At 41.0% G+C, this 21,148-nt stretch overlaps 1 protein-coding gene across 6 annotated transcripts in view; it reads left to right on the top strand.

Annotated features, from left to right (window-relative positions):
* The first annotated feature begins 257 nt into the window (after positions 1-257).
* The window catches only part of CKAP5 (cytoskeleton associated protein 5), a 51,791-nt gene continuing 30,900 nt past the window's right edge, over positions 258-21,148 (top strand). For 2 of the 6 annotated variants that reach the window (XM_054067598.1, XM_054067597.1), the window contains exons 1-12: positions 259-302; positions 9,626-9,717; positions 10,250-10,443; positions 11,588-11,794; positions 14,679-14,850; positions 15,871-16,003; positions 16,291-16,394; positions 16,759-16,872; positions 17,081-17,185; positions 19,750-19,839; positions 19,935-20,099; positions 20,909-21,037. In XM_054067598.1, coding sequence (XP_053923573.1) covers positions 9,661-9,717; positions 10,250-10,443; positions 11,588-11,794; positions 14,679-14,850; positions 15,871-16,003; positions 16,291-16,394; positions 16,759-16,872; positions 17,081-17,185; positions 19,750-19,839; positions 19,935-20,099; positions 20,909-21,037 — 1,470 coding nt within the window. In that variant the 5' untranslated portion in view covers positions 259-302; positions 9,626-9,660. Of the gene's footprint in view, positions 303-1,543; positions 1,657-4,068; positions 4,213-9,625; positions 9,718-10,249; positions 10,444-11,587; positions 11,795-14,678; positions 14,851-15,870; positions 16,004-16,290; positions 16,395-16,758; positions 16,873-17,080; positions 17,186-19,749; positions 19,840-19,934; positions 20,100-20,908; positions 21,038-21,148 lie in introns of those variants that run through there. The other 4 variants (XM_054067594.1, XM_054067599.1, XM_054067596.1 and 1 more) reach the window with 4 other exon arrangements.

The raw sequence follows: 21,148 nt of genomic DNA, 5'->3' as shown, positions 1-21,148 counted from the left end.
CCTGGTGAGTCTATGATTCTATGACTTAGTGGTGGGCAGGTACATTTGGACTCCATGACCCCCAAGCTCTTTCCCCGCCCCAGGATCCCCGGGGAGCCGCGGGGGGGCGCTGGCGTGTGGCGCGGCCGCCGGATTCAAACGGGCCAATGGTAGCGGCGCGGGCGGGGCCGGTGCGAGCCAACGGGCGGCGCGGACACTGCGAGGTGAGCGCGGGCCTGTCCGTTTCAAAAGCCGCCCAGCAGTAGCCGGACCCTCACCCAGTCCTCTCCCCCCCCCCCCCAACCCTGACCCACCGGCACCAGGTGAGCGGCGATAGGGCGTGGCCCCGCGGCTCTTCGAGATCGTGGGGGACGGGGGGCAGCTGGGGCGGCCTCTGCAGCGCTCCCGGGCACGCTGCCTCGCCTCCCGGAGCCGCTGGGCCTCGGCGGCCCTCGGAAAGGGACTGGGGAAAAAGAGTTATTGAGGCGATTCGGTTCGGGAATCCTCAACGTAAGAAGGATATGGAGCTGTTTGGTCCAAAGGAGGGCTGCAGGGATGATCGGAGGGCTGGAGCACCTCCCATAGGAGGACAGGGTGAGAGTTGGGATTCTTCAGCCTGGAGAAGAAAAGGCTCCGAGGAGATCTTATAGCGACCTTCCAGTACCTGAAGGGGCTACAGGAAAGCTGGAGAGGGAGTTTATACAAAGGATTGTAGCGATAGGACTAGGGGCAATGGGTATAAACTGGAGAAGGACAGATTTAAGCTAGACACAAGGAGGAAATTCTTCATGATGAGAGTGGTGAGGCACTGGCACAGGTTGCCCAGGGAAGCTGTGGATGCCCCATGCCTGGAGAAGTTCAAGGCCAGGTTGGATGGGGCCTTGGGCAGCCTGGTCTAGTGGGAGGGGCACCTGCCCATGGCAGGGGGGTTAGAACTAAATCATCTTTAAGGTTCTTTCTAACCCAAACTATTCCATGATTCCGTGATTCCAGATTTAAATTGGAAGGTGTGAGCTAGTCTCCATTTCTGCAGCTCTGTTGGGTGTGGGCGTTGGTCTGGGATCTCCGGGATCCCCCACCGGGAACTGTTGGCACTTTCCTAGTGAGCGTGAAGAGACTGGGCGGGAACGTGGTGTCTCATCCCTTTCTATTCCTTTTGATTCTGCTTGAGTCAGTCTTGGAGTCTTGAGTCAGTCTATTTCTTAAGATAGTAGCTGTCAGGTTGTTGGGGGGGACGTGGGGGGGGGGAGTGTTCCTCCTGAATTTGGACCTCTATCTGTGAGAGACCCAAAGACTAGTGTAGCAAAGGCTGAGGAACAAAACTTCAGTGCAACTGGTCTCTGTTCCAGACACAGGAAGAAAGAATCCACTGGACTCAGTTCCAGACTGGGAAAAAACAATCCAGGCTCATCTGTTACAATTTTTTTAACTGATTTTGTGTTTAATGTGTATCAACTGTCTAATTGTGATGCAGTTTTCCTTTTTTTCTCATTTACTGTTTTGTGTTTGATGTTACATCTTCCAGTGCTACCACTAAACTGCAGTGCTGTTAAAGTCATAATCTGCAGATGAGAAAGGAGTGAGGAACAGCCAGGATGAGAAAGGAGTGAGGAAACAGCCAGGATTCTGGGCTACCAGCTGTGGGAGACCTTCTGTATTGATTACTTGCATATTGGAGTAAGCATTGCTTATAGGCTTTCAGTAAACTCATCTATTAGTTTGAAACCGTAAAGATGTGTATTTCCAAATGCTGAGAGCCTTGAAGTATTCTAAAAGGCTACTCATAAAAATCTATTATTAAAACTTTGCAAGAGGATCAGGTCAGAAAGAACAACGTTTGAGTGCAAATTGCCCTCATAGTCTTGACTCTTTAGCATCCAATATTAGATCAGTCGATTGTGAAAAAATTAGAATGTGGTTTGACTTTCTTGCCCCAAACAGGCTTACCTTTCTTTAAACTTTGCTGCTTTGGTAGCTTTCCCCCGTTTATGAGTTATAGATTCAGTTTCTTGCATGCATGTGTGAATGTGTCTCCATTCAAGAGTTGCAGTAGGGTTAAACTTGAACAATGTTGAGAGAGGCATGGTCAAGCAGAATCAACAAAAAAGGACCTTCCAGGTATAGCAAACTGGTTCTAAAAGAATTGTTGTAGATATATTGAAGGTAGTTCTGAAGAATACAAGGTGAGAAACGTTAACTAGGGGACCTCTTATGGAAAGAAATATTTTTGTGATACCTGCATATATATAAATGAAACTTGGATTTTAGAAGTATTGGCAATTAGAGTTAGTCAGACTGCTTTATATCTGTTCTGATGCAAGGTTTGTCGTTTGATATGCTAGTATGAAAAGTGAACGTGTGATAATGGAGCATGATTCCTGGTTCTTGTACATGTAAGACTTGTATTTGGTGGGACATAACTTCTATGCTGGCTCTTGTCCTGGCCTGATGTGGGCCAGTTACGCAATCTGGGCATATGCTTTTGAAAATCTGGCCTGCACAGTAGAACTAATACTCTCATAGTGGTGTCTTAGGATGGGAAGGTCTTGTTCCTATTTCATAGTAAGCTCAGAAAAGCTGGCTTCCTGTGCCATGTTAAGATTTGTTTGTCTTGTGCATTGCTGTGTGTGTTAGGTGTAAATTTACAGCTGAAATTCACTTGGTATGTTGTAAGTGTTTTTAGTGAATATTTTTTTTTCCTCTTGGTACCCTGATTGTTGTCTGCAAACTGTAACACCTCTGTTCGCCCCTTTTTATAGGTCACTTATGAATATCTTGAACAGCACATATAATTAGAAACTGCTCTAAATGTTTCATGGAGTAGAGAACTGTCTCTCAATCTTATGCATCTAATTTGGAAGACTTATTTGTGTGGGATTATTACTTGAGGGACCCTTAATAGAGAGTTGTAAATACTTTTAAACCTTCTAATTGGGGTTTTCAAACTCATGGTCAGTGATCAGCTGGTTCCCTTCTCCCCTCCCCCCCCCCCCTTCCTTTTTCTTCTCTGTTCCATGGTACCTGTCTCTTTCTGGTTTTTGAAAGAAATGTAAAGCTTGTCTTACTAATTTGTTTGTGAACAATTTAATGTAAATAGTTGGTGAGGCCTCTGCCAGGGCAGGATGGTATTAACTCCATTTGCATCTGTAGCAGAATGGTTGGTTTCCAGACAACATAGTCTGAGACTAATGGGGGGTTGCTGCTGTTGCTAATGCTTTGTTGTAGACTGTTCCAGTGGAGTTCTAAAGCATGACACAGGGAAACCTTGTATCCTTGTGTTTAAACTAAACATTGCCTTGCAGTGAGCAGTGTTGCTGTGGCTTGTTTGAATGAAGAGTCTCTTGACCTGAGCAGCTGGGCGTTGTTTGGGATTGTCTCTATGATAGTTTGGCTGCTGTGAACAAACACTGAAAGGAAGGAGCTGTTGCGTGCAGCTGGTAGTGATAGGACTAGGGGCAATGAGTATAAACTGGAGAGGGGCAGATTTAGAATGGACATAAGGAAGAATTTCTTCATGATGAGGGTGCCAAGGCACTGGAACAGGTACAGTGAAGGACCTGCCCAGGGAAGTTGTGGATGCCCCCTCCCTCATGATGTTCAAGGCCAGGTTGGATGGGGCCTTGGGCAGCCTGATCGAGTGGGACGTCCAACCCAAACTATTCTATGTTTCTACGTTCGTGCCTCTCTGTTGAGAGGAGGCAAGGGGCTGACATGGCAGACAAAGTAATTTGGGCGATGGTTCTGTGGGGAGCACGGCTGGTGCTGCGGTGCCTGGAATAGGCTTCTCCTTTCAGCTAAAAAGATGTCTGAAGGAACACAGCCCTGCATTCTCGCCCTTCTCGGGAGGAAGCTGTCGGCGCCCAGTTTTCACCATACCAGCGTCTTCCATCGCTATTGTCCCTACAGGAAAAGCATCTCGGAATGTTGGGGATGGGCCGGAGAGGTTGCCGGTGGATCGGCTCCTTGGGCGCGCTGGCACCGCACGCGAGACGCGGTGACGGTGTCGCCAGGCTGCTGGCTCGTTCCTCCAATGAGGAGGGAGGATCTTCCCGGCAGGTTCTTGGCGGCGGGGGCCGGGCTGACCCCGCCCCGCGGCCGCCTCTGCCGCGAGAGGAGGACTCGCTCGGGCCCCGCGAGCCACCGCCCCGGGCAGGGGGCGTCGATCCCGCGGCCCTGACGCCGCGCTGCCCGCCTTTGTCTGCCCCGGCCCCGCCCGGGGCCCCGCCGAGCCGGGTGAGTCGGTGCGGCCGCGTGAACAATGCCGGGCGGGGGCGCCTCTCCCGGGGGAGGGCGCGGAACCTTCTTTGGCTCGGGCCGGCCTTGGAGGAGCGTCACATGAGCCCCTCGCCCGCAGCTTTGTTAACACCTTGAGGCATGGGGCGGTTTGCAGCGCGGCCTCGGGAACCTTCCAAGCCTGCAAGAAAGCTGGGGAGGAACTGTTCACAAAGGCTTGTAGGGGTAGGACGAGGGGGAACGGATATAAACTGGAGAGGGGCAGATTTAGACTAGACATAAGGAAGAATTTCTTCACCACGAGAGTGGTGAGGCGCTGGCACAGGTTGCCCAGGGAAGCTGTGGATGCCCCATGCCTGGAGGTGTTCAAGGCCAGGTTGGATGGGGCCTTAGGCAGCCTGGTCTAGTGGGAGGTGTCCCTGCCCGTGGCAGGGGAGTTGGAACTCAATGGTCTTTCAGGTCTTTTCCAACCCAAACTATCCTATGGCCCTGTGACATCTTTCTCTCCAGCTGTCTGCCTATAGGATCCCATCAGTGCACCCACGGGCTGCCTCTTCCCCTCTTGCTCCATCTCCTCTCCAGGCTTAGCCTGCAATAAGAAATAGCTTTTTGTCCCAGCTATAGCAGAACGTCGGTTTGTTTTGCATTGTCTCTTGCTTTTGGGTATGTGGAAAATAATGGCCTTGGTTATTTTCAGAGACTATCTATTAAAATGTATTCTTCCAGAGAAATTAAGTCCCTATCTCCCTTGCTAATAACTTGCCACTTGTGCTGTTAAGGTGTCACTGAGCTGAGTTAGGACACACAGGTCAGAGCAGGCAAGATGGAATTCAGTTCTGTTTATTCTTGAATGCCATTTCATTGCTGCTGAAGCAGTAGCTTCTCTCAGTTGCCATCTACTCCACAACCAGCAAAACAGTTCCTTTTTAGCATGTGTTTCTCCTATCCCTTTTTCATTATTCTGAGGTCTTGCTTTTCTTTCTTCCTAGAGTCTGTATATCTCACGACTTCTAATTCATCTTTTAATTGAAAATGCCAACCTTCAAAATGCTAGGAAATTTTTATTGCCAGGTGTCCGGTGTTGTTTAATTGAAACATGTAACTATGCTATAGTTACTTGATTTTTTTTTACAGCTAGTTTATGTTGTATCTAATGAGAAGGTTTAGCAAATACTAAAACCACACTGGGGTAAACTTCTAAGAAAGTGAAACTTTTTTGTCTTTTTAGAGCCAAAGAGCAAACATGACCTAAAACTGCCATGAAACAAATAGAAATTCTTTCTCCTAGAAAAACCGTGGGCTGCACTGACAGAGAACTGTCTACTGAAAAGTATAGTTTCATCTGAAGTATTATGTACAGCTATGTGCTCTTCATGTGCCCTACTGCATAGGAACGCTTCAAATGCTGCTCCTTTATAAAGGCCTGTCTTGCTTTCTCAGAACTTGCTCTTTTGAGTGAGATTTTTGAGAAGCTTTCAAAATATCAAAATGCTTGATGACATTCTTATGCAATGGTGATATTCAGTAGGTAGAAGTGAGTAGGGAGAAGTGGACAATCGGTATCCAACTTCTGATTTTGTTCAGCATAAAATGGCTTCCTAGTTTCCCATTGCCAATTTTCTGCAGAAAATGGTCTGGAAGCTGAAACTTCACAATAAAATACAGTGATAGGTGATAAATGTGTGCTTTAGAATAAAAAGCTTACATTTCAGGATGTTTACAATGGAGTTTCATTAGCAGTACCCCATACTATGAAGCTGTAAGGTTGATGCTCTTCAGCCCTCAAACATTGTATCAGAGAAGACGTTTATTTAGAAGCTGGGTGGGAGCTGTTCGGAGCAGTGTATGGTTAATCCAAACTTTCATGTATTGACGCTTTCCCATAATCTCTTAATGTGTTGATAAATTTGTTTCCTAAACTTAATTACACTCAGCAGGGAATTCTCACTTTTACATTTGAAATACTTGTATTTGTGCTGCCTTGTAAGTATTTTCTGCTGTTTCTGCTTTTGTGCGATCTTGTGAAAGACATCCTCTTCTTTCGTTGATAGTTTTAGCTTTCTCACTGGTCCGTAATATAAGAACTTGTCCTGCCAAGAACTGTCGGGGAAGATTTGTTATTCATCTCCATTCCAAACTTCTCAGCTGACTTGCTTTTGGAAATGTTGTATTGACCATGTTAATACCAAACCTCTCTTAAAACTGCATTTGGTGGCTCAGTCACTTCGGAGGTCTTGTTTTCTGGGTTCTACTGAAATGATTATTGTTTTTGAAAGACTTAAATCTGTTTGTTCTGAGTTGTGGTAACAAGCAAGCTATGTAGGTCAAACACTACGTTGCTGCATATTCACTAGTAATAACGTAATTTAACTGCATTATTGTATAATGAGGCTACTTGCTATTTGGATATTGAGAAGTAATGGCTGGAGGGTTGCCTTTTTAAAAGAAAATAGCTTTTTGTCTAATATGGGATATTCTATAAACATACAGAACCCAGTGACTTAATTGAAGGGAGAAACAACAGTCTTTTATTCTGGTAAATGCAAGATGTAGACAGCACAAGATCTTGGCATTAGGACAGGCGAGAGCAGTGATGAAGCTGGAAAGAAGGGATGTTTTAAGGGAGCTCTCCCTCTGTGACTGTGGAATACTTTCTGATAAACTGCCTGTTCAGAAGGGATTTTACATTATTGAGGGGGAAGTATAATTTTATCACTATTTTTAGATGTCACAGAAGGCAACTTAACCCATTTTATAATTGAAGTAACCATTGTAGATGTTACAACTAAAAATAGTAGGGGAAGCTAACTCGGCCAAACTGGAAAAAATGAGTGAGAAAATGCACACTGTTTTCGTGGTTATCCATCTTCCTTCCCTGTGTCTGTCCCATCATGTGTGTTCTTTTCCCCCCGTGCCCACATTGTAATGTTGGGAAGGGAAATCACAAATACTTCTAGATTCTATAAACCACACTAGGGGAAACAAGCAGGAGATCGTGCTTTGTATCATTGAACTGTTGATTATGCGTAAGGGTAAAAGTACTTCTAACTCAGTATCAGCCTTTCAATTTGTAGGCCTTCTTAATAGAGTTTCTCCTGACTTTAGGGTTTGAACTGATTTTAGGATTGTAGTAAGGTACTTGCTGTCCTACAATAAGATTTTCCTTGGCAGAACAGATTTCTGTCGAGAAACAAATGTTTGTTTTTATTGTTGAAGTAGGAGTTAGTGCTGCTGACAGTTTCTCTAAATGAGAATGGGGTTTTGTTTTGGTATGGGTGCCAAACTTTTTATTCTGGTGTTTCTGCTGCTGGCAGGCGTTTTAGTGCTTTTTTCTTTTGGGGGGATTTTGTTGGTTTTTTTTGGGTTTTTTGTGAATAACTGTTGTCCTTGTATTGATTCCTTATGTTTTCCTCAACAAAATGATATAGATGGGTAATGGCTTGAATTACCTGCAAGCTTCTGAGCAAGATTTGGAACTACCTAATTCCCTGTTAAGTTCACACTGCTTATTCTTGGCAAAGCTTTGTGCATGTTTGGGAAAAGACTGCTGTTTATCATCTTCATCCACACTGGGGAAGTACCCCATCACTCCTGTACTGATACATTGGGATGAAGAATTGTACCAGAAGAGCGCACCAGAATTAACAGTTCAGTAGAATGGGCTTTTTAGGTAGCCTCACTTCTATGTACTTTGTTCCTTACATAATGAGCAGCGTGATCCCTCCATTCTCAGTGTTCTAGGGATTAAGTCCTCATCTTTGGCCCTCTTCAGGTTTGGTGTTTGCTTGTTTGAGTTTTCTTCTGAAAAAGCAAACTTCTCAGTACCACTGTGCAACTGTGCTGATGTCAAGGAAGAAATGTCCACACTGCTGCTGGTGAAATGAGAAGGACAAACTATGCTTGAGTAGGTTTGTTTATACACTGTCAACTTCTGTCTTGACATTGACTTTCATTGTCCAGTCACTGGGCAAGTCAGTGGGTTTTATGCAATTCTAGGGAGACCAATATTAACATTGCTAGGAGTTTATTAATATTTAGGATAAATTTAGAGTAGTTTGAGGTGTGTGTGTTGGTGGTAGGAGGGTGGGATTTTTTGTTTGTGTTTTTAAATAATTGGGAGGTTGATTGGTTCTTTTTCAAAGTATCTTCTAACTAATCCAGGAAGGAAGGAAGAAAGACTTGTTTTATTGTATACTGTTGCTAGCCTAATTTTGCTGTCGAGCTAGCTTTCTTAGTGTTGTGTGGCTGACAGAAGGCTTTGGAGAACTTGCTCATATTAACTTATACCAGTGAAATTACATGCCTAATTCTAGGGGTTAATTATCTGCAGAGAACATCTGTGCCTTAGGTGAATACTTCGTAGGTTAAAGTATGCAGCTTTGCTGGTCTAGGCTGCATTTACATTAGGAATATTCTGCTAGTATGGTGTATTTGTATGTCTGTAGTGATAAATTGTTGTATGTGCTGGCCAGCTTTTAGTTTTGGTCATCTTTGTCTATGTTTTTGAACTGGTATGCTGGAATGTGTTACTCCTTCTCTGGTTTAATTTTGCCTGTTTCTATAAATAATGTTGGGAGGCCTTTCATTACTGTTGCTGCTATTTTAATTTTGATCATCTCCCTGCATCAGGCATATTCTCTTATTTTCTGAGCAGTCAAGTCAGTTGTACAATCTGTCCAAAATGGGCGTCCCTCATACCCTAATGGTCAATATTCGTATTTTAATAAAAAGGAAAGGTTGGGGAGGAAAGGAGCAAAACGGTTAGGAACTTGAATGAGTAAGGATTTGAGCCTTACATGTGGTAAGAAACTGATCCCTTGTGACAGTTTCTGATGCCACTTGCATTAGAATTCGGGTATAAAGTGGCCAGCTTGCAAAAATGGGTTTTATTCCTCTTGCAGTACCATTCGTTTCAATTGTGCTGTTTGCCAGGTTGTTAAAATGGCTGTCCTCACACTTGTACCAAATTATTTTTCAACACTGATTCATGGCGCCTGTTGCCAAAAGCATGTATCAGTAGTAGTTTTTTGTAGTGTTGATGGGTACTCATTTTGTTTTAGTGCCTGAATCATAGGTACGTTATTCCTCAAGCTTAGATGAGGTTATATTCTGCACGCTTTCTCGGCATACTAAAATTTTCAGAGATTGAAGCTCCTAGTGTATGACATGCTACAAACTGCTAGGTGCTCAAGTTTTTAATGGCTTCTGGTAGCCTTCATGGCTAACAGAATAGTGGTCTAGTCTTAGTATTGCATATCTAACTATAATCGCATGAGTAGGAGGGTCAGTTACACATTAGCAATAGATCTGCTACAGAACTGTCTCTGTTCTGTTTTTCTTTTAAGTAGAAGTATGTTGCAGGTAGCACCACAGGCTTGTTTTTGTGTCTTCTGACTTGTATCTATGTCCACAGGAGCTACCATAACTACAGAGCGAGCCTGAATTACAATGGGGGACGACAGCGAGTGGATGAAACTGCCCATTGACCAGAAATGTGAACACAAGGTAGGGAATCTTGGGTTTTGGTTTGGCTTGCTGTATATCTGTGCTGTGGTGATTCCGTGGTACTGCTCTAAGTATGCCATAGATAGGCAATCTCGACAGCTGCACAACACACGTGTAACAGATCTGAAACATCAGTTCTAGCCGATCTAGGGGCCGAATAGCACTTATTAAGCAGAATTTAGTAGCATAACTATATGGCGTAAGCTTGTGCGCTGAAAGATCAGTGCGCTCATTCATGGGGAGAAATTACTCATCTGTTGCTGAAACTGTTGTTGGGCTCCACCTAATCATCAGTGATTGTTGGAGCTTATGAAGAGCAGTGGGGAAGACTGGCATCTCCCTATCCAGATCATTGTTGGCAGGAGAAGAATGAGTATTTTGTCCTTTGCATGTTATTTGTGTAGTCACTGAAGAGAAGTCTTGCAGATGCCAACTTAGTGAGCACACTTGCAACTGTGATGGAAGAATTTGTGAAACTGCTAAGTTAAGATTGTATTAGCACAACATTTAAATGTCTTATTTCTTCTTCCAGCTGTGGAAAGCCAGATTAAATGGTTATGAAGAAGCCCTTAAGCTCTTCCAGAAGATAGACGATGAGAAGAGTCCGGAATGGTCCAAGTATCTTGGATTGATAAAAAAATTTGTGACAGACTCCAACGCGGTGGCTCAGTTGAAAGGACTGGAAGCAGCGCTTGCTTATGTTGAAAATGCTCATGTAGCTGGGAAGTAAGTGTCCCTTTCTTGCTGTTAGTAGGCTGCTGTATCAGTTTAGTGTGCCTCTCTGAGAAGGGCTGCAGGTAAATTGTACAGTGGCCACTAAAAATCAGAAGGTCTTTACTATTGAGAGCAGAAACTGCTTTCTGATTAGAGGATTTGGCAAATGGTAGGCTTTCTTTGTAGGTAACTTCTGTGTGCATGTTAACCTGTCGGACATTGCTTACAGTGTTCAAAGAGACTGTTAAGGGTAGAACTAAAGATTCCTCAAATAGCTGAGAAAATGAGTCAATAATTTGGTGGTATAGATACTGTGAACTGGGATTCCTGTTCCTGTTTGGCTAACACAGTCTGTACGTACAGGGAGCCTTTTTTTCCAGGGAGATAATAGAGTAATTCATTCATTAAATAAAATGTAGTTATATTTATGCAGTGCTGCATCCAACTTAACCCGTATGAATCTTCATACCTGTGAATTTCTTCACAAGTTGTTTGTTGGTATTTTACCGTTTCCTAAGCCCATGAAATAGCCTGTACTCCTAAGGGTGAAATAAAAATGCCTAATGAGCAGATCAGTGCTCTGGTCTACTGACTTTGTAACCTGATGAAATGAATAAAAGTCTTATTTTAAAAAAAACAACAAAAACCTAACAAACACAAATAAACAAATTTAAGCTTTGTTTAGAAACCTATCAACCTTCCAAACTCCATGGTTTAAAGGTGCTGTGAATGATGTAGTTGTTTGGGAGCTTTGAAATAGGCATGAAATAGTTGGCTGGGATTATGCACCAATGCTATATGCCATTTAACTAATACACGGAATTCCAGGAAATGGCATTTATTTGTGGACATTAGCTAATGTCTATTAATGGGTAGGTCTTTGAGGAAATATCTACTATTCACTGTCTGGTGTAGTCCAGTATTAGGAACAAGTTGACTAGCAGTCAGTCTGCAGGAGTTCTTTTGAGTAAACTAGAGGTTGAAGTCACCTCTTACAAAAAGTTATTACCTTCAAGTTAACTTAAAATTTAGTCTCTGTTGTATGAAGACTTGCTGAGATTTAATCTGTGGTCTGGGTGTTGTGTGTGCTTTTGTCTGTGAATAATGGTGTAGAATGCCACTTAGATGTTCTAAAAGTAACACTCTTATCTTTCAGGACAACAGGAGAAGTAGCATCTGGAGTTGTAAATAAAGTGTTTAATCAGCCAAAAGCCAGAGCAAAAGAGCTGGGTCTAGATATATGTCTAATGTATATAGAAATTGAGAAAGGGGAGACAGTACAAGAAGAACTCTTAAAGGGTCTGGACAACAAAAACCCAAGAATCATAGTAGCATGTATAGAGACGCTGAGGAAAGCACTAAGGTAGGTTTTTAGTTTGTAGTTTGCTTTTTGTGTGGGTTTTTTTTAACTCTTCTCCCTCACCCCAACAGTTTGTAGAGTCTAATGTCTTGTAGGCAGTTATTATTGTTGAACTGGATGTGTCTTTACTGAACCTATGTATTTGACAACAACTGTTGAGAGCATCGTGGGATTTGTTAGATGTGAGGGATGTCTGTGAACAAGCTTCATCTGGATCACTTTTGTTCATACTAAGTGTTTACCAAATTTCCATTTTCACAATGAAACTTTGAAAGAAGGGCAAGATTAGTGTGCCTTGTTCTAGACTCCAGAGCATCTCTTCAGAATAGCTGAAATAGTCACTGATGGGAAAACAAAATCTAGTCTTTTTTTTAAAAAAAAAAAAAACTTTTTTAAAAAAACTCTGTTTTCTTCACTGATGGGAGCATCTTTAATTGGGTACATTGTATGTGGGTTTGGAAGAAAGAAAAAACCAACTTATTACACAGTAAGTTTCCAATGTCCATGTAACTACTTCTTTATTAGAAAGAAAAGCTGGTAATGCTCTCTAAAAATCAAATCCAATTTAATTAAGATGGGGTAGTTGCTTTTGAAATTAGATTTGGAACACCTTTTTTTTTTTTTTGTTCCACTTCAAATATGCTTGCAGCCTTTGAGTTGAATGAGAAATACTGGAGCTTTATCAAATTCTTAAACTTGGTATATATACAATTCACTATCCATTAGATGGTTTTCTTTTCAATAATGAAAAACTAATGATTTTTGGATTAAATACTACTGTCTGAGAAATGTAGTTCATGTGACAACTGTAATATAGATGGAGTGTGTCTTATGCTAGGTGTTTTTTAGCGAATTGGCAGAAGTAGATGAATAAATGGTCCTTGCTAAATTAATTTTCAGGATCGTATAATAGAAGTCAAAATAAAGCATGGGGCATATTGCTTGTGCCTCCGCCAAGTGGAACTGCCGTCCCACATTTGAGAATACATTTTAGCTGTTTTAAATTCCCTTATCTAATCAAATGTCCTTTTAACAGTACAGTGTAATTAGAAAACTGTGTAACCTTCCTCAATATTTTTCAACTAAACATGTCTATCAATGTGCCACACCTGCCTGTTTTTTTTTTGTTTGTTTATATGCAATATTTTATTATTTTTGAGATGGCAAGCTCAAATTCTTTCATAGAATCATAGAATCACCAGGTTGGAAAGGACCCACTGGATCATGGAGTCCAACCATTCCTAACACTCCCTTAAACCATGTCCCTAAGCACTTCATCAACCCGTTCCTTAAACACCTCCAGGGAAGGCGACTTGACCACCTCCCTGGGAAGCCTGTTCCAGTGCCTGATGACTCTTTCTGTGAAGAATTTTTTTCTGATATCCAGCCTGAACCTCGCCTGGTGGAGCTTGAGGCCATTGCCCCTTGTCCTGTCCTCTCCTCTGTCACTTGGGAGAAGAGGCCAGCACCCTCCTCTCCACAACCTCCTTTTACTTAGTTGTAGAGAGTAATAAGGTCTCCCCTCAGCCTCCTCTTCTCAAGGCTAAACAACCCCAGCTCTCTCAGCCGCTCCTCGTAAGACTTGTGAGCCCTTCATGGAGCCCTGTTGACTTACCTTGCATCTTCTGTGTCTGAGCTGTGTGGCTCTCTAAATTTTTCTTGTGCTTTGGCGGGGTTTCTGCATTGATAATAAATTTATGCGTGTTGTACATAGGTGAGTAGCTTGTGTGCGTAACTAGTTTAGATTCTGGGGTTTTTTTTATATTGTGTTAAGGTTTCTGTTCTTTCTTGTGTTGTACAAATTAGATATTATGTGAATTAGATAAAAATAAGAATTTGAATAGGCACTCTTCCAATATGCTTTTTTTTTTGAGTCATGATAGAAAATGAAAAATCTTGGGCAATCATTTGTTTGTGTTCTTCATTTAGACTGTTCTTTCTAAGACTGAATCCTCTTTCCAGATTTTGGTACTTAGTATTTTTCATAGTAGACTTGGCAAGAAGATGTTTAGCACTAGGTTTATTAGAAAGTGGGATGTGTAAGCTTTAGTTTCTGAGCAGCCCTTTTTACTAGCTTTTTCATGTGGTACTTGATTGGAGGGAAGGAGAAGAAAAAGTGAGATTTGAGAATTCTGAATTAATCTTTCCAGGCAATTAAATGCTTCTGAATAAAAGTATGGCTTCTAAAGTGATTTAGGTACAATGCTTTAAAAAGTGCAGCAGTTAACTTTGCTATGAGGATGAAAAGAAAGTTCTTGTTATCATTCAGCAGTGATTGCAAAAGGAACTTTAGTGTATTAAGTTCAACATAATGTAGAATCTGCTGACAAGGAAGGGTGGTTGGCTTGGGAAGCTTGTTTTATGTGTCCTTTCAGCAGCACACATTTCAATGTGTATTTTCTATGAAGATGACCCAGGTTTATTATAATTGTCTGGTCCAACAAGTGGAAAAGTGACTAATGCTTTTACTGCAGTTTGCCTCCAAGGATAGACAAAGGAGATTCTATTCTGATTTTAAAAAAAGAAAAAAGTAGATCATAGAAATTTTAGTCTAAGGACACTTTTTTCTTTTTCTTTCTGCCAGCAAAGAAACAGATTTAAGCAGCAGATTGGATTAAGTGCTTTGAAGTAATTTGGGAGGGTTGGTTTTGTAATTCCAAAATGGGTGTGGAGGGAATTTATGATAGGGCAAATGCTCTTTAAATTTACAGTAGCTTAGTAGCTTCACAAAATAATAGCTATTATAATGATTTGAATAAATGACACAATCTCTAAATGCAAACTGGAAGCATTTCATGGACTGCTTAAAAAAAATCAATTATTATTTGTGGATGATTCTCTGGTTCCTACCTGGGCACTGATACTATTCCATGTTTTCAACTTTCAGTGAATTTGGTTCAAAAATAATCTCACTGAAGCCAATCATTAAAGTATTGCCAAAACTTTTTGAGTCTCGGGAAAAGGCTGTTCGAGATGAAGCCAAACTCCTTGCTGTCGAGATCTACCGTTGGATAAGAGATGCTCTGAGACCTCCATTGCAGAACATAAATTCTGTTCAGGTAGGCAGAAAATTGTTCTGCATCCAAACACTTCCATGCTCAGCCTTCATGATCCTGTGGTGTAGGGCATTCTTAAAAGTCAAAGCTGGATTTTTGTCAGTTAATTTTTAGCTTCTTGTAAACTAAAATCTATTTATGAAAGACGTTAGTCCCTCTTTACTTGTTGAGAAATCGTGACAATGTTTTATTGTTCTGAATATATGAATATATATATATAAGTTGCCAGGGGGAAGCATTGTGTTGAAACTGAGAAGATTTGAAGTAGAATGGTATTTCTTGGAGACCTAGGCCAAGGGAAAACTGTTACTCTTGTAAAAGACCCTTGCACTGAACATCTTCATGTTGACTGTTTTCCTTCTCAGCTTTCTTTTTTCCTGAAGCTTTTTCCCTCTACTCAGCCCTCCAGCCATGTTCTGGTGGTGCTCAAGATTACTGTTCCACTCCAGGAAGTGGCATTACATAATGATAGATAACTATGCTATTGGAGGTGGAACACTTTAAAACTTATTTTGAAAGTTTTCATAAATAATTTGTATCCTTGCCTCCTACCTGCTTGAGTTAATTGTGTTCAGGTGGAAAACATTAATTTTCTGGGAAAGGCATGATATAGAAAAAAACATGTCATCCAGTGTAGCTCAACATGTTTGTCCCATCTTAGTTTTAGTGTGTAATAATAGCATGACTGTAACAAAAATATCTTTCTTCATGCTCAGCCATTTTTAATCAAAGGTTCTACAGAAGGGACACACCTTCTGACTATTCTACAGCTTGTTCTTATGTAGATGCTTTGCATTGATGTTTTTGTTGATTATATTCTATTCTGCGGACATATTTGGTCAAAAGCTTCTGAGCAGTGTGTGTGGAAGGGAAGCCAGTTCTTTGGTGGCAGAAAAAAAAGAACTTGAAAAGCAGTGGTATCTTGGCTTTGAAAGGGGAAAACTCTGCTTTCCATGAAGTATTGCTTGTCTTGGAGTATGTACAAAATGTCTCTGATAGAATGATTCTTTTCCCTTTTGGCAGCTAAAAGAACTGGAAGAAGAGTGGGTCAAAGTGTCATCAGCTGCTCCTAAGCAGACCAGGTTCCTGCGTTCCCAACAGGAGCTGAAAGCAAAATTTGAGCAGCAGCAGGCAGCTGGTGGAGATGCAGATGGAGGTAAATTATTTAAGCTCTGAATTGCATCGGGAAGTATATCACTGGTATATTATTTGTGAGGGAGTGCATTAAATTGTAAAGGTGCTTTTACTCAAACTGGTGCAAACGTGGTGTAGAGTACACAGCAAGAATACGTGGCTGGGGCAAAGGCTTTATATGAAGAGTATCTGTCCTTTGGAATAGCAAAACCACAACTGCTGATAGTATTCTTGAAGCAGTGAGCTTTAGGCAGTACCATAATCAAAGTTTCATTTATGACTCTGCTAATGTTTTTCTTCTGGTTGCAGGAGATGATGATGAGGAAGAGGTGGTACCACAAGTAGATGCATATGAGTTGCTTGAAGCTGTAGAAATTCTTTCCAAGCTTCCCAAAGACTTCTATGAGAAAATAGTAAGCATAAATTTAAATACTACTAGTTAAGTCTGTGTAGAGCTAATGAGTTTTAAGACTTAGTGACATTCTGCAATGTATGCTTTACTGTTACCAGGATAATAACAAACTAATGTAGGTAAAATACAGACTGTCTTAGATACACCTTAAAAGTTGATTTGCCATGAAGAAAGCTGTAATTTTACGGAAATGAGATGTCCTGGGAAAGGACTGTATTTCATATTTCATTGAAGTTATTGATTTTGAATTTTAAGAAGACTTTGGCTTTCTTAGAAATTAAGTTTTAAAATCTGTGATTTGTGGTAAATATGCTTCTCTAGAACTGTTTGCATTTATAAATGAATGTAAATTATTTGCTCTGCAGGAAGCAAAAAAGTGGCAAGAAAGGAAGGAAGCTCTAGAAGCTGTTGAAATGCTGGTGAAGAATCCCAAATTGGAATCAGGAGACTATGCAGACTTGGTGAAAGTTCTCAAAAAGGTAATAAATAAAAAAGAGAAAACTATTAAAGCAGAAAACAGGGGAAAAAAAAAAAAAACAAAAAAACCAAATGGAAAACTATTAGCTGGAACAGTGGTGGAAATAACCCAATTTGTGGCCCACTGACTATTCTAGGAAATTCTTTCAAGTCTCTGAAACCTGAATTTTCAATCTTTTAACACTGGGATTTTTTGTTTGTTTTCCTCAGGTTGTCGGAAAGGATACGAATGTTATGTTAGTTGCCTTGGCTGCCAAATGCCTTGCTGGACTAGCTACTGGCCTCCGAAAGAAATTTGGACAGTATGCAGGGCATGTAAGTAATAATATGTACTTTTTCTTCTGTTGTTGTTGGACACCAGGAAATACCTTACTCCTAATTTTTATTTCTTGTCAAACCTCAATATTTTACCAAAGATGTTCTTTGTACAGTTATGAATGCTTACCTGCCCCGTAATGGAGCAAGCAATAAAATACCTGCCAAGATTTCTTGCGTCTTAAGGTTAAAAGGACCTTGTTTATTCACATTCAGCAACATGAAGCTTACTGTTGTTGTAAGTTTTCTGTGCTAAGACAACTCTGAATTATTCTGCCATGAAATGAACTTTATTTACATGATCTCATCCTGGAGATGTACCCACAGAATAGCATTTGTAGGCCACAGTGAGGAAAAAATAATGTCTGAATCTGAATTCTACTTAGCAGCTCCATGATGTGCGTTTTAGTTTGGTTGGGATTTTTTTCAATGTTGGAGGAGTGTTGGTGGTGGATTGTTTGTCTGGTTTGGTTGTAGGGTTTTTTTGTTGTCAAAGTAGCCAAACTACTGTGATGTTTTAATGCTTCTCTTTGTTCTCCTTCACTACTGTTCTCTTACCAACAGCTAGTATCGGGGAATACAGAGAAGCTTTACCAGTCTCTGGAAAGAAAGGGAGCTTTTAATTAACTGCAGTTATCTCGCTAGTTTCTCAAGCCTCTGTTGCTGTGTTCTTTAAGCTGCTCAGTCAGATTTTTCTTGTGATAAGCAAGAGCGGTAGGGGTAGAGCTTAGACAAGAGAACTGATGTGTCTTGCTGCTTGTAGTGTTATATTTTGTGATGAATTGGGAATTACTGAATCTTGCTGCTTCAGAAACATTCAGTCTCCTGAACTCTGAGCAACAGTTTGGACAAAGTCTTGTTCATTCTGAAAGCTATTTGAAGTTGTAAGAAACATTCTTACATCTGATTACAACTGAATTTTGTTTTAAAGGTTACCCTCATAGCTATAGGAAATAAGGAAGTAGCTTCATGGTTGCCAAGCAATTGCTATTGAGAAGATGAGTTTTTCAGTACTGTAATGGCTGCTATGAGTGCATAAGATTAGCACTCATTTTACCAGTTCACTTGATTTGTTTGCTGGATTTGTTTACTAGTAAGGAAGAAGTGGATCTGTCCTGAGAGTGGGTATTCAAAGTGTTATAAAACAGACTGTTGCTAGGATTGTGGGATTATATGCTCTGTTAGTTAAATATAGGACTGTAATGTTGCAGTCTGCAGGCTATATTAAAACAAGAACGATGAAATTGAGCATTGAACGGTACTACTCACTGTAACGCAGTTCATGTGGCCCAGCTTCACCTCTATTAACTGCTTTGGAACCCTGGACCATCTTTTCTTTCTTCCCTCCCTCTCTTACATGGGGTATGACTTCTAACTTCCATGTTAAAAAAAAAAAATATTAATTGCACCGGCCGGCATTTTCTAAAACGGAGATTTAACAACTTTAAATATCTCCTTCCTATGACTTCATTCTCTGTCAGGTTCAGGACTGTCTAGCACCTGCAGTATCATGTGTTAAGGTCTTTATGGTGCCATTCTTTATTAATTGAAGATTTTCAGTGCTGATCTCTTTGAACAGGGAATTTTGCGAGTTGTGCCCCAGCAAAAGATACCAGCTCAGCCTAGGCCACTGTGTGTTGCAAGGAGTTGATCTTGTAGTCAGCTTCCTAGTAGAAAATATTCTCTGGAAAATGTTTTGTTTTATGCGAGGCTTTGTAACTTCCGTAAGGCATCAGACTACTTCCAAACAATGGTCGGTGTTATGTTTGTGAAAATCTTGGAAGGAGCCTACTTTCTGCAGTTAAAAGCTGTGCATGTTTCTCACTCACTCATAGAAGTTCTTACTGTTACAGAAACAATACTGAAATTGAGCTGCTTGCATGGCATAAGAATGTCTGCTGATTGAGGGTTTTTTTTTCTTGGTTTATTTTATTTTTCAGCAGTGACTGATTGAGCAACTGTATTGATTAGAAATAACTGTGAAATCCAGTATGGTGTGGTTTAATGTCAGGTGTGCTTTTTCAGGGTGATAGATCCAAAAAATATTGCTCTAGGAAGGATTCAGGTTGTGTTAAAACCATGGTCTTGCCAGCTGTGCGTCAAGTGAGGACTTCTTAATGAGCCATGCTGAGCACTGTCAGGAAGGTGGGAAAGAGAGGACAGGCTGTGTACCACCTTTGATGCTTATAGCACAAGAGCAGAGGACTCTGTGCTGTGAAATTGTTCATTTTCCTTTCTGTTGCTCTGTGCTCTACAACAGTAGAGCCAGGATATTTATCTGTAATTATTTGAACTTGTGTATCTGCTTCTTGTTTAGCTTTTTTTTTTGAGCTATGAAATTGCTCAAAAATCTGTATTAATAGATTGACTGGAATGAATTGAATGTCGGATATTGGCTAGAATAAACTAGTTCATACTGCTGTTGTGTACCCCCGAAGGGGGCAACTATGAGATTTGCATTATTTGCTTGTCTGCAAAATACCAGGAAGCAGACTATCAGGCTTTCCAGTTATGTTAGTGAAGAATGGATTGACTTTTTTGTTTGTTTTCTCTGTTTCTCATAGGTTGTTCCAACGATCTTGGAGAAATTTAAAGAGAAGAAGCCTCAGGTAGTGCAGGCACTGCAGGAGGCCATTGATGCAATCTTTCTTACAGTAAGAAAGTTTTCCCATTGTCTGAGAACTGGTCTCTTATTTTGCTTTGCCTTTCTCTTTTCTGAAACTAATGGCTTCTTTATCCAACTCTGTAGACCACATTGCAGAACATAAGTGAAGATGTGTTGGCAGTGATGGACAACAAAAACCCAACAATTAAGCAACAAACATCCCTTTTTATTGCAAGAAGCTTCCGTCACTGCACACCCTCTACTCTGCCAAAAAGCCTGTTAAAACCTTTCTGTGCTGCACTTCTCAAGGTAAAGCAGGAGGAGTTGATACTTCTCTGGCATTGACTCTAGCATGGTTGTTGTGAAGCATTGGATTGCTTTAGGAGAAAGACTCTTCTGGTAGTGCAAGTGCTAAAGAGTTCTTGTGTGCTACGTAGCTGTCAGAATCAGTTGTGACTGTTGTTAGACCTGAGGGTGACTGTCAGACAGTGGAACAATTCAGTCTCATTTTTCTTAGCTTCTCTGAAACTGAAGACTTGTCAAGTTTCTATTGGATTAAGACAGTGATTTGTAACTATTGGACTTCTGGGCACTTGTGCCACTTGCTCCTTGCAGGCATTTCCAACAAGCTTTTGTTGGAATGCTACCTACTATTTCCCATTAATAAAAGAACCATCATTGATTCATACACTGCAGTTACACTGCAGTGTTTCATTGTAAAGGGTAATGATGTATACTTTTTACCTTACTGGAAAGTAGCCCCTTCCTTCTTTATAGGATATATCCCTGGCTTCAAAAATGGAGGTTTGGACAGGGCTGTAGAGCTTCGTACTCCTTGTGAACTTTGGCGTTAAAATATCTATTAAACCATGAATGTTTACCACCTTGTGTGAAAGATCCAAATAAATGGGCTGTGTCTGAGAAACAGTAGACTTGATCAGTACATAGGAACACAGAAGTGAAAAGCAATCTTTTTCTTCCTACAGCGAAATATTAAGGATTTCTTAAAAAGATTTTTTTAAGAAATCCCCTTTCTTAAAAAGGGGATTTTTACAGAAGACGGTTTTAAGAATATGTTTAGATATGAACTGCAAGTTACAAGTTGTCTTTCTCTGCAGCACATCAATGATTCTGCTCCTGAAGTAAGGGATGCTGGATTTGAAGCATTAGGCACTGCCTTGAAAGTGGCTGGAGAGAAAGCTGTGAATCCTTTTCTAGCAGATGTAGACAAACTAAAGCTTGATCGGGTGAGTACGTTGTCATAGGGAAGACTAAAGAGCATGCTTTATCTACTAACTCTCAGCATAGATTTCTGAAAATGTATATTTTACTTAAGATTTTCAGATTCCCTACAACAT

Source organism: Cuculus canorus, chromosome 5, assembly GCF_017976375.1.
Source record: "Cuculus canorus isolate bCucCan1 chromosome 5, bCucCan1.pri, whole genome shotgun sequence".
Classification (NCBI taxonomy): Eukaryota; Metazoa; Chordata; class Aves; order Cuculiformes; family Cuculidae; genus Cuculus; species Cuculus canorus.
Note: the sequence above shows the minus strand (reverse complement) of the source record. Positions and strands in the feature narration are given on the sequence as shown.